The sequence below is a fragment of the Panulirus ornatus genome, chromosome 23, assembly GCF_036320965.1.
Source record: "Panulirus ornatus isolate Po-2019 chromosome 23, ASM3632096v1, whole genome shotgun sequence".
NCBI classification, from domain to species: domain Eukaryota; kingdom Metazoa; phylum Arthropoda; class Malacostraca; order Decapoda; family Palinuridae; genus Panulirus; species Panulirus ornatus.
The window spans coordinates 17,624,674-17,637,785 of NC_092246.1; the positions used below are offsets into that span (position 1 = coordinate 17,624,674).

The following is a 13,112-nucleotide window of genomic DNA, read 5'->3' on the forward strand; positions in this document are numbered from 1 at the left end:
GTTCTCAAAAAATATAGAAATCCCCTCATTTCTGTTCATTTACTCATGTCTACCAACTTCTACTTAAATATCACTATATTGGCAAGGAAAAATGACTCTCCTTTACACATTGAGAAATAGAATCATACTCATTTCGTAATTCTAATTTAGACAGGTTCTTTAACATGGATCACTGTTTTGAAAAGAATTCTATGCCATTTGCACTAACGATTACAGACGACACAATACATACCCGAGTTAAAGCTATATCTATCACACAGCCATTGACCTTAAACTAAATCAACTTTGCACTAAGATTTAATTGTACATTATGTTCTCCTGTAGCATACATCGATAGCAATCTACTTAATCACTTCTTCCTCTATTTTTTTTTTCATATTATATGCAAGATTCATGATGTCGCATCACGACCATTCGATTTTCCACTGATATAGTTACGGAATATACAAGCTTGATTTATTATGTATTGAGGGAGACAGACAGACAGACAGACAGACGCAATGCTACGTTGCTCGTTTTTTTTACAGGAGAGAGAGAGAGAGAGAGAGAGAGAGAGAGAGAGAGAGAGAGAGAGAGAGAGAGAGAGAGAGAGAGAGAGAGAGAGAGAGAGAGAGAGAGAGAGAGATCTTCTCTTAGTAGTCTTTCACACACTGCGCGCTGTTGTGTGTCAAGAGTGAGGTGCGCAGCGTCGTCGCCTTCGGCAGCACCTTTTGCCAAAAGTTCCTCTCCTGTCGAGATGAAAATACGAATCATATACACTAGGAGCTATAAAGGTCACATCAATCGTTCGTTAAACTACCGATACTTTGTTGGTTAAGCAGGAAGAATGGATAATTTGGAAGGTGAGCACTGGATTATTTTAATTTCTTTTCATTTTCTGTATCATAAGACTCGGGAGAGGTAGGGTGAAGGCTCATTAATCTCTTGATACAATCAACTTTGGCCGTAGGAGCTGAGAGCTAGCTGGCTGAAGATATATATATATATATATATATATATATATATATATATATATATATATATATATATATATATATATATATATATATATATATATATATATATATATATATATATATATATATATATATATATATATATATATATATATATATATAGAGAGAGAGAGAGAGAGAGAGAGAGAGAGAGAGAGAGAGAGACTGGGTTACGTGGTGCAACCAAGAACAAGTTGTGGTGAAGTAGGAGGGACATGTAGAGTGTACGATGATGCAACCTCTGGTTTAGGATGGAATGGCCTCTCGTCTACCTTTCAAGGACCAGGTTTAGAAACCTAGTCAGGTCATCTACCCCCAAAGGAGTTGTGTCACGGTGATTTAAGGATCATATACCATTTTGTGCTCAAGGGATCAAAGAGGGGAAGAAAAATAATGATCTTGAGGGATAGAATCCTTTTAAAGTGTTACTAAACAAGAAAAAAAAATCAGCTATTGATTTGCAATCATTCTTGTTTGGGCAAAAGTAAAATTCCTAGAAGAACATTGATTAGAAATACTCATGGGGGAATCTAGTGGAATGAAATGACTTATTCATGTATCACACAAACCTCCAACAGCCAGGATCGAACAATGGACCCCTGCGTGGTAGGAGGGAGTGCTATGGCTGGGCTATGATCGCGGTAGCACTCCCGCCTGCCACGCAGGGGTCCCGGGCTCGAGCCAAGCTGTTGGAGGTTTGTATATTCTGTGGAAGTGTGCATTCATATGCACTTTATTCGTATATATATATATATATATATATATATATATATATGTATATATATATATATATATATATATATATATATATATATATATATATATATATATATATATATATATATATAAAGATACGACTGTTCTTTTCTCTTACCTTTTGTTTGAAGGGCGTATAGACCATGGACGGTGTGACAGTTATGTTGTAGTAGCCAACAGATACACCAGGTTCCACAGGCGTCCAGCGAGGCAACTCTGACATGGAACCTTTTGATTCCTGAGGTTTCCTGGCGAGAGGGAGTAACACACATTTATATACACACACACACACACACACACACACACACACAAACACACACACACACACACACACACACAAACACACACACACACACGCTCCATCATGAGTATACGTATATGTTCTTGTAATGATCACCTTAAGCAGAGTATGGTACGCTAATGCATATATATATATATATATATATATTTTTTTTTTCATACGATTCGCCATTTCCCGCATTTGCGAGGTAGCATTAAGAACAGAGGACTGGGCCTTAGAGGGAAAATCCTCACCTGGCCCCCTTCTCTGTTCCTTCTTTTGGAAAAAAAAAAAAAAAAAAAAAAAAAAAAAAAAAAATATATATATATATATATATATATATATATATATATATATATATATATATATATATATATATATATATATATATATATATATATATATATATATATATATATATATATATGTATATAAAGTCCCCCCCTAAAGCATTTCGTTATATTTCAAGACGGTGCAACAGACAATATACTTTACGATGTATATTCTAAGAGCAACGATGGTTTTTTTATTATTCTCTCTCTTTAGTGTCGTTCATCACGCTAACGTAAACACATCGTGACCTCATTCGTACAACGCTTTCCCTATTACTGTGTCTATCTTGTAACGACCTTGTTAACTAACTGACATTAGCAAATCGCAGGTGACAACAGTCAGTGACAGTAGTTTGATTTTGCTCTCTGAACACCACAATAAGGTAATCTGATTATATCTGGACAGTTGATCACTCATTGATGATTGTGAATCAATGCCATAAGGTAAAATCTAAGATATGGACAGTTGATTAGTCATTCTTGATCATAGATTAATATCAAATTCTGATGGTTGAAACCATGCAATTTCACGAAAAACACAGGAAGAGAGAAGTCCCCCTTTTTTTCTTATCCAATTTCGCGAAAAACATACCAAGAGACAAGTCCCTTTTTTCTTATCTCATATTCACTAATAAGAAGAGAGAAAGCGAGAAGTCCTTATTTTTCATCCCATATTCACCAATAAGGAGAGAGAGAGCGAGAAGTCCTTATTTTTCATCCCATATTCACAAATAAGGAGAGAGAGAGAGAGAGAGAGAGAGAGAGAGAGAGAGAGAGAGAGAGAGAGAGAGAGAGAGAGAGAGAGAGAGAGAGAGAGAGAGAAGTCCTTATTTTTCATCCCGTATTCACCAATAAGGAGAGACGATACCGACAACTCTCATGAGGCAAAAAACTTACCCCGTAGCAATGAAGTTCGTCCACATGGAAGTGAGGAGATCTGATACCGTCTGGTCTCTCTTGGGAAGCATTCCAGGCGCATGCTGGAAGTTGAAGAGAAGAACCAGGTCGTCCCCGTGGGAGATGCCCTTCGTCAGTAGGGGTGTCCTCGCACCCAGCTGCTCCAGGCGCTTGTAAATGGGCGTGGCCCATATGGGCGTGTCAGCCTCACGGTGGTTGTATAAGTACCTAAGGAAAGGATAAGTTGTAGTGACGATTAGTAATGGAAACAACCTCCTCCTCCTGCTCCTCCTCCTGCTCCTGCTCCTCCTCCTCCTCTTCCTCCTCCTCCTAATCCTCCTCCTCCTCCTCCTCCTCCTCCTCCTCCTCCTCCTCCTCCTCATCCTCCTCCTCCTCCTCCTCCTCTCTATTTACAACCAGAAAGATGATTCTATTTCACGAAGTTGGTGAAGAAAGAGCATCTCATTCTCATAGAAACTGTCGGATGCAAATGCGTGTCGTGCAACAGCTATTCTGGACGAAATGTCTGGGGACCAAGACCACTACTAGATTGGCAAGAGAATGCAGTATGACTGTATCTAAACCATCGAGAACCATCATGTTTACTATGAAGGAGGAGGGGACCCCTATCACTTCAAATGCCATGTTTGTTTACACAGGTCAGTGGTTTGGTCGTATGGGTTGACACTGATAACTTAGGCAATGCAGATGTCTTTACAGTACACCAGTTATTGATGGCAGATATATCTTAGAAGAGGAGGACATATATATGTATGAGCATATGAGTAAATATGAGTTTTTTGTCTACACTTCTAAGAGGAAAAGAACATGACTCCACACACACACACACACACACACACACACACACCTAAAATGTCCCAACCCAGTGCATACGCCAGGCTATACGTGTGATAACCCAGTGTATTTCCCAGCGTAGCACTCCCTATGTATTACGTATTCTATGTGCACACGTCCTGCCAGCAAATGACACATTTCAGTACAAAGTAACGGTTAACTTACGTATAGACGGGGAGGCCATCCCTGGCCAGGGAGTCCGCTGTGTCCCACACACACATGGTGAACATGTAGTCTGTTAACGACTGGAAACGAGAGAGAAGATAATAATAATAATGATGATAATACTACTACTAATAATAATGATAATAATAACAATAATAATAATGATGATGATACTGATAATGATGATAGTAATAATGGTGACAGTAATAATAATGATGATATTGATAATAATGATAATGATAATAATAATGATAATGATAATATAAATGATAATGATAATATTAAGAGTAATGATGATAATGGTAATAATGATAATGTTAATGATAATAATAATGATAGAAATTATAATGATAATAACGATAAGAATGATACTGATAATAATAATAATAATAGTGATAATAATAATAATGATAATAATGATAATAATAATAATAATGATGATAATAATGATACTGATAATAATGATAACAATGATAATGATAATAGTAATAATTATGATAATAATGATAATAATAACAATGATTAATATGCATTATTACATCTAAACCATGATTACCCTATTGTCTTTACTGACAAACCATTCTTTTTTTTTTCGTTATGCATATGTCCATAACAATGTGTATGTATAGGTAGGTAGAGAGAGAGAGAGAGAGAGAGAGAGAGAGAGAGAGAGAGAGAGAGAGAGAGAGAGAGAGAGAGAGAGAGAGAGAGAGAGAGAGAGAGAGAGTGTTCATGCTGAACCTTTCCTCGGACTGACGTAGTCATAACCCACCTCTGTTGACTGTTCCAGGAAGGTGTCGAGGGACGTCTTGGCTTGATCGGTAAAGTAGAAGGCCTCAGTCAACTGTTTCACGGTCTGCACGGATTCCATCTCGGGCCATAGGGCGAAGATGTATGGCACGGCCTCCTGGTAGATTAAGGTCGTATTTTTGGGTTCCTTTGCCATCAGGACGACAACTGAAAGACACAAGAAGTAGGACCTCAATGACCTATTGCTCGTTTTCATCCTGGAAAGCCATGAAACTGTATATGGTTCCATGGTCTTCATCGCACAGGAAGCCCCATGGAATTGACCCAGACATTCCTCTCGTTACCGTGATAATGTTACCTACATTAATGGTGTATCGAGGCAATGAGCATGGCAGAATCTCAGTCACTCTACCGTTGAAATAAAATCCCATTACCACCACATCATCATCACCAGTGATGTGTATCGCCATTTAGAATGCGACCACCAGGCTATTGACGAGAGACTGGGTTTCGTCAGTTTTGCTTATTTTAGGTCTACGTTCCAGAAAACTGCTGAGATCGATAGAGAGTTTTAGGATAACACGGACGTAGAGATGGTTTAATGGTCCCGGTTTTTGCTCCGCAAGTGCTGGTGGTGTTGGGATAATCCCAAAAAGCCCCTCTCCCTCCCTTTTTTTCCCTAATATATTGTCATTCTCAACTCCACACTGCAAGTGTGTAGCCTCCACATTTCCTCTACTGTTATCAGGTACTATCAACATTACCTTAACAGACGTAAGATCATGTCAACCTTAATCACAAAACATTTAAGTAAAGTCTAGCTTAACTTTAAGTAACCTCAGCATTTACTATAACAAGTCAAGCATCAGTGTTTCTACAGTTCTTGGTTGTTCATGGAAAAAGGTCTATAATCTTGAGTACCAAAATTAAACCCGACATAATATGCCCCATATATTCAACCGTTATATTTACTATATATATATATATATATATATATATATATATATATATATATATATTCAGGGTCAGAAGAAGAACTGAACATCACTTTCACCGTACCTCCAGAGAAGATGAGACTTTCATTTGGAACTGAACCCATCAAGACGGGGACGCGGGTGGGCTGGAGCTCTGAGACGGGAGCAGGCAACAGCGGGTTTTCTCTCAGTCCAACGTCCACCACGGCCGTGAAAGGCAGTGGCCAGAACTCGAATGTCTGTAACAACAACAGGTCTTACTACACCCACCCACACCCACACCCACACCCACACACACACGTCCGCTCAGATATACAAGAAGCACAGATGTTTCTATCTTGCGCAGTTCAGTGGTCCTATTCCACACCACGTATATGTGAGGGAACGACGGGAACTCACGTGCATGTCGGCCTGGGCAGAGACAAGCTCGTTAGTCGGGATATCCAACAGGCAGGACTTCAGGGCAGCAGACGGGGAGACGGGGCAGTCCAAATTCTTGGCCAACATGTGGGCGTAATCCTTGAGTCGCTTCTGCACAGCCCAGAGACAATGAGCCGAGCCACTCATCATGATACTCTGGTGGAACAGTCCTGTTCAAACAGAGAGGATGAGAACTTTTAACACTTGGCAGCTTACTGAAGTCCGTGCCTACGAAAGGGATTTGATTCCATGGTTAAGAACAAGATCGCATCGCCAGCCTTTTGAGCTTGACCTTGCTAATCCTATTGAGTCTTGGTTGTGCTCTCGCTCTAGACTACATTACGCGCTAATCTATTGATGGTAACGTATTTAGTACAAAGGTAATGGCATTATATGTTCAGCTTGGAGGGTTAAAGACGCCAGCCAGCTGACCTCGTGAGAGTGGAGACACCATGTGCATGTGGACAGAAGAGGCTCCAGCTGAGAATCCGCCGATGGTAACTCGTGTCGGGTCTCCACCGAAGTGAGCTACGTTGGCCTGCACCCACCGGAGGGCCGAGACTTGGTCCAGCAAGCCATAATTACCTGGCAGACTCGGGTCATTTGTCGTCAGGAACCCTGTGAAAGAACGCATGCTAAATCAACTTGATTCATCCCTTCTTTCCCTATCTACTTCCATCCCAAGCTACTTGTCTCTCATCCTCCATGTTATATGATGTTCCTGCTGCTGGGATTATGCAGTCTGCGTCAGGTACTTACCCAGGGCCCCGAGACGATAGTTGAGGGTGACGAGAACGATGTCATGGGTGAGGAGGCGGGCAGGTCCGTGGGAGGAGGATGACCCACGCAGGTAAGCTCCACCGTGGATAAACACAAACACAGGCAGTGGGGCAGCCCTGGTCTTTGACTCTGGTGAACCTGATACAAGGAGAGACAACATATGATGATATTCTTCTACTATTAGGACGTTAGAGTTCCTGTAATGCAAGGAATAGAGTGAATTGGAACGATGTGGTATAACGGGGTCGACGTGCTGTCAATGGATTGAACCAGGGCATGTGAAGCGCCTGGGGTTAATCATGGAAAGTTTTGTGGGGCCTGAATGTGGAAAGGGAGCTGTGGTTTCGGTGCTTTACACATGACAACTAGAGACAGAGTGTGAACGAATGTGGCCTTTGTTGTCTTTTCCTAACGCTATCTCGCGCGCGCGGTGGGAAGGGGTTGCCATTTCACGTGTGGCGGGGTGGCGATGGGAGTGGATGAAGGCAGCAAGTATGGATATGTACATGTGTATATATGTATATGTCTGTGTATGTATATGCATGTATCCGTTGAAAAGTATAGGTATGTATATGTGCATATTTAGGCGTTTATGTATATACATATGTATGCAGGTGGGTTGGGCCATTCTTTCGTCTGTTTCCTTGCGCTACCTCGCTAACGCGGGAGACAGCGACTAAGTACGCAGACTGCACTTAAAGACAAGCCGAGAAGGGGAAAGACTTCAGAGATAACGACTCACTAAATAGCAAAGGCCTTCAGTATAGATTCATCAGCCAAACTAGGCATACACGAGTGACAGCTGTACCCACCTGGCAGATAAGGAGTGAAAATGTTCAAGTAAAGACAGTCTTCGTTGCCTAGTGTTCTCCGTCCCTCGGTGTCGTACTGAGGGCAGAAGGATTGGTACCTGGTAGCGTTTAGGTGTCGCCCTGCCCACTTCCCTACGTGGTCCACTGGATCAGCCCAACGTAAGGACCCAACTGGTGGCTCGGCGTAAGGGATCCCCCTGAGGAGAGAGGATGGTGATAGTCTCATAGGATTAAAAAACACAGTAGTTGCCAGAACAGATGAGGGTGGCGCTCAAAGGGTTGGGTTCTGGTGTGAGCCGACGTCTTTCGTCGCAGTGTTTATGTCTGATGGCTTTTGTCCTGGAGAGTTTCAGTCTATTGTCACTTACAGTGAGATGGTACTGATCATTATATGGAATACCTCAGACTATCTGGGAGTATTCGCTTCGTGGTAAATGGTGACAATAAGCGAGGGTACCACACCGGAATATGACACCACCAGTGGGATTTGATCCCAAAGCTTTTAGAATCAACGACACTGAGAGATACTGGATATTTTCTTAGTAATGTTATTCCATGCTCTTCATTCCCCTCAGTAAGATCTTCAGTCACAATACCAAAATAAGACACAGTTCAGTGAGAATTTCAAGCTAGCAGAACACTGATAGTTAGACAGATAGAACAACATAGTTAGACAGATAAAAGAGCTGTGAGGGGCGAAGGGGATTAATGAAGAGTGAGGAGTAGGGTGGGATTGAGTGTGGGTTAAGTATGATTCCTCACCTGAAGCCATAATAGTGTGTGTTCGTCGGATGGGTTCCAACAGTGACTTCCTTCAGGCCAGTTATAGTACCCTTCGGTGTTGTATGTGTCACCTCTTCACTGTATCCATCGCCTGATGAAGCAGAAATATACTTTATCATTATTGTCATTATTATCATTATTATTACTATTATCATTATCATAAATACACACACACACACACACACACACACACACACACACACACACACACACACATAGACGAATACATATGGGGCAACATGAGTGTAAAACTCTCTCCCTGTAACACACAAACAGTAACCTGTGGTTGGTACAGCACTTTAAACCCCATCTCTATAAAAGGGACATTGTAGATTTAGTGTCTTAAATAGTGTCACTTGCACTCAACATTCATTTAAAGATGTAGCTAATACGTGGGCGAAACTGTGTGCATGATACTATTTATGGAAGGTTATGGAATAGCTGCCATCGTTCATCCTCCACAAAAAAAGAATCTGACCCCTTTTGTTTATGTTTGGTGAGACGGGGGGGTGTCGCCCTCCCACTACTGTTGTGGAGGGAGTCCTTGGGTGCTGGGAGTGAGTCCTTTGGGGAGTAGCCTCTGCGAAGTGGGAGAATTGTCGTCAGCGTAAAGTATGCAGGGCGTCCACGAAGAAGGTGGGATCTGAACTTGAGGTAACACGATGAGGACCACGCCATGGGTCAGTGGAGGCGAGGGAAGGTCAGGCATTTGATCGCGCCACTTGGAAGGGCCATGAGGCAGCAGCGAGACGCAGGCGTTCAACGTGAGACGGGAGTGGGACAGTGAGTAAGGAAGACACAGCCAATGGGATTATGATCGAGGAGTTGAGGGGTGACTTATGAAGAATACAGTTAGCGTTGCCATCGAAGTTTTCTTTTTCTATTCTCTAGACAGTGTTGCTTCGTGGTTGTCTTAACAGTTTGGCTACCAAGGTAGAGCAGATCTCTACCTTCGAATTACCGCAGAGACGATGATATCAACCAGGTAGAGTGGTAACGATTCAGGGTTACCGTCACTACGTGTGGGAAAACTGTAGTGCAGACATCCGACCGTAGAAACGATAGAGGTTGTCGACCGACCTCACGTTGCTAAAGAGGAGGAGGAGGCAAGTGGAGATTACAGAGCTAATAACTAAGTTACTACTTGAGAGAAACGTTTGGAGTGGGAGGCTCAAGTGGCAAGATCGTTGGCATCCAGGACGTTGGGGATATCATCGAAATGCTGGACACCAGGTTAAGGTTGGGTCATACGGGATCAAAGTCAACGAGGGAGTGTCACAAGAGACGAGACTGAAGCTTTACTCCAACACACGGGTCGTTACACCCGCAGATTTCGGGGCAACACAACCATTACGGGCGAACGTTGTCCCGCGCGCCGCGCCATTCGGTGGAAGAGACACTAGGAATCAGATCAGGTCTGGATGTCGACGAGCGAAGTAATGGGTCGGGGTGAGTGAGGGAGTGAGGAAGATGAGGAGAACGAGGGCACTGAGAGAAAAGATGAAACTGCAGCGTGTGGGAGTGGGGCAGATATCTTTCCTTCACTTATTAGCAAGGGGACGGGATTAAGAGAACTGCGAGAGGCATTTGAGGACCAACTGGTATATTAAGACCCGTGCTACGTGCGAGTGTCATAGAAGACAGAGGTCCAACCACAAAGTCATGGACAGGATTCTACTGTTAATATTCACAACGTGAAAGATAGTGAATTCAATGTAGCGGTAAGGAAGAAATTAGCAATTCCATAGGAAATCACTAAGACACAGAGATAGTGTGATGGGATAGTGGTAGCCTAATTGAATATGAGAGGTGATCACCCTTCGAGTCCTCATTTGAATGAGGCGGGAGTGACAATGGAACTTAAGTCTGTGTAAACATTAGTCAGTTTAACTCTTTGCCCAGTTCCTGACCGACGTGTTCCAAGCAACTTGGGTTATACTGATCTGCGATCAACATGGCCTAAAGGGCTATTACCAAGCAGCCCAACAAAGCCATGTAATCTCGAGCGAGTTTAACTTAGCCGATTTCAGCTGGTAATTGTCCAGGTACAATTTCCTTCTGATGGATGACTCATATCTCAATCAAATTATGTTACAATGTAGATCGCGTTTCCTTATGTTGTGAAAATACGCGTCTGCTAGTGACTGTCATCCGTATATCACTAAATGGTCTTCCCATTGGCCAAGACGAAAGAGGTTTCACAAGCACGAACTACATAGAAAGGCTGGGTAATTCTAGGGGTACAAGAGGCATTCAATGAGCCACCTGAAGACGATCGATGTGAGACCCGTCTGAACCAATCGTCAGCAATGGTAATATTCAGGTCAACTGGTGCGCTGCCTGGTGCTTATTAAGGAGTTTAATTTCACCTCAAGCTTGGATGTCCTCCTCACCCTGTGTAGGGGTGCAGGGGGCACGCGCAGGCTTCTACTTCGAAGCTTACCTTTGTTGTCTGTGAGTCTTGCTATCATGCTTGTGGGGAGGTCGGTGGGCAACGCATCGTAGTCTTGGCCTCCCATCACCACCACCACGGCCGTCGTCATCATCACCATCAGGAAGACCGACGCGGTACGCCAGCAGCCGCCTCCGTCAGCGCCTCCTGCAGCCATCCTTTTGCGCGATTGCGAGTTTTAAACTTCTTCCTTCTCCTCAGTACTGGACCGACACAGGTAACACGCCACTAGACTGGAAGGAAGACCTTGAATGTCAAAAAAAGGGAGGATGCTGGGGGGTTTTAGAGACTAATGGGGAAAGTTCCTTAAGGAAGGAACCTGTGCGTCATGATAGACCCCCGACGAACTTCAAAGCAACGCTCGAGGTTGTTGTATTGAGTCATCCCCTGGGATACACTGCCGTAACCAGGTGCTGCTCATGTCCCAGATGGAGGCTTTCTCTACGGCCCGAGGTTGCGCTACTTCCAATAACAGGGAGATGAGGACTCTGTTGAAGTGAGAAGTTATTTGACCAGCACGTTATATCAACAAATTTTTTTGAACGCAATTGTCTTAGATTCCCTTCCAAAGCGATGGAATCATATGAGTAAAATCATAGACAAGTGGGCAGTGTGGATCTTTTTGTCTTTTTTTGCAAGTTCGACGCTGGTTGCAAATGGAGTTCGATCTTCTATACTTGGACAGGAGGAGGGTATTGGATGAGCAGGGGGGTGGATGAATATATAACTTTCAGAGTTACGAGGATCATCTTGAGAATGGAGAATGAGGAGTGAGGGAGGTCAAGAACCGTGAGGTGTGAGGGAGGTCAAGAACTGTGAGGCGTGAGGGAGGTCAAGAACTGTGAGGCGTGAGGGAGGTCAAGAACTGTGAAGTGTGAGGGAGGTCAAGAACTGTGAGTGGGAGATCAAGAACTGTGAGGCGTGAGGGAGGTCAAGAACTGTGAGGCGTGAGGGAGATCAAGAACTGTGAGGCGTGAGGGAGATCAAGAACTGTGAGGCGTTAGGGAGGTCAGGAACTGTGAGGCGTGAGGGAGGTCAAGAACTGTGAGGCGTGAGGGAGGTCAAGAACTGTGAAGTGTGAGGGAGTTCAAGAACTGTGAGGCGTGAGGGAGGTCAAGAACTGTGAGGCGTGAGGGAGGTCAAGAACTGTGAGGCGTGAGGGAGGTCAAGAACTGTGAGGTGTGAGGGAGGTCAAGAACTGTGAGGCATGAGGGAGATCAAGAACTGTGAGGCGTGAGGGAGGTCAAGAACTGTGAACTCAAAGTCTTCTTTCTAAGACCAAGAACATATAAGCTACTCACTAATATCCTGCTGGACGAGGAGGAAGAGGAGGAGGAGAAGGACGATGTTGTCTGTGAGGTCGAGGTTGGAAGTGAGGTCCAGTTACTGTCTTCTGCTCGGGGTTGGGTAGCTGAATGAGAGATTACAATGGCCAGCCCCTCTTTATATATGGGATGAGCGATGCCGGCGGATTGAGGGAGGTCGTTGTGCGGTTACCACTGAAGATAAAAAGAAAAAAATAAATAGAAAAGGAGCGCGAGGGGAACTAGTGGAAATATAACTCATCTCCTTTACATCACCTTTGTCATAATATGGTGTGGATTATATTTCATTGAGATCACAAGGAAACAAAAATGTATCTAAGGATTCCAATACTGATATATTTAGAATCCGTGTGATATAAAGAGAACTTAACACTTATTCATAGGGGCGATGATGTATATATATTTTTAAATATTCATAATGACGATGATATATATTTTTCTGAATTTTCATAGGGACAATGATATATATATTTTCTAAAGCGTTCTTACGTGGTCCTTCATCTAGAGTGGTAATGATGGTGAGTTGATGTGGGATA

At 43.1% G+C, this 13,112-nt stretch overlaps 1 protein-coding gene across 2 annotated transcripts in view; it reads right to left on the reverse strand.

Annotated features, from left to right (window-relative positions):
- Positions 1-540: 540 nt before the first annotated feature.
- The window catches only part of LOC139756827 (esterase E4-like), a 28,788-nt gene continuing 16,216 nt past the window's right edge, over positions 541-13,112 (reverse strand). Inside the window, exons 1-13 of one of the 2 annotated variants that reach the window (XM_071676648.1) lie at positions 12,553-12,692; positions 11,243-11,484; positions 8,779-8,890; positions 8,017-8,213; positions 7,184-7,342; positions 6,857-7,042; positions 6,404-6,594; positions 6,090-6,243; positions 5,053-5,237; positions 4,281-4,360; positions 3,261-3,488; positions 1,870-1,999; positions 541-728 (exon numbers count right to left, since the gene is read on the reverse strand). In XM_071676648.1, coding sequence (XP_071532749.1) covers positions 633-728; positions 1,870-1,999; positions 3,261-3,488; positions 4,281-4,360; positions 5,053-5,237; positions 6,090-6,243; positions 6,404-6,594; positions 6,857-7,042; positions 7,184-7,342; positions 8,017-8,213; positions 8,779-8,890; positions 11,243-11,408 — 1,884 coding nt within the window. In that variant the 5' untranslated portion in view covers positions 11,409-11,484; positions 12,553-12,692 and the 3' untranslated portion in view covers positions 541-632. Of the gene's footprint in view, positions 729-1,869; positions 2,000-3,260; positions 3,489-4,280; positions 4,361-5,052; positions 5,238-6,089; positions 6,244-6,403; positions 6,595-6,856; positions 7,043-7,183; positions 7,343-8,016; positions 8,214-8,778; positions 8,891-11,242; positions 11,485-12,552; positions 12,693-13,112 lie in introns of those variants that run through there. The other variant, XM_071676649.1, reaches the window with a different exon arrangement.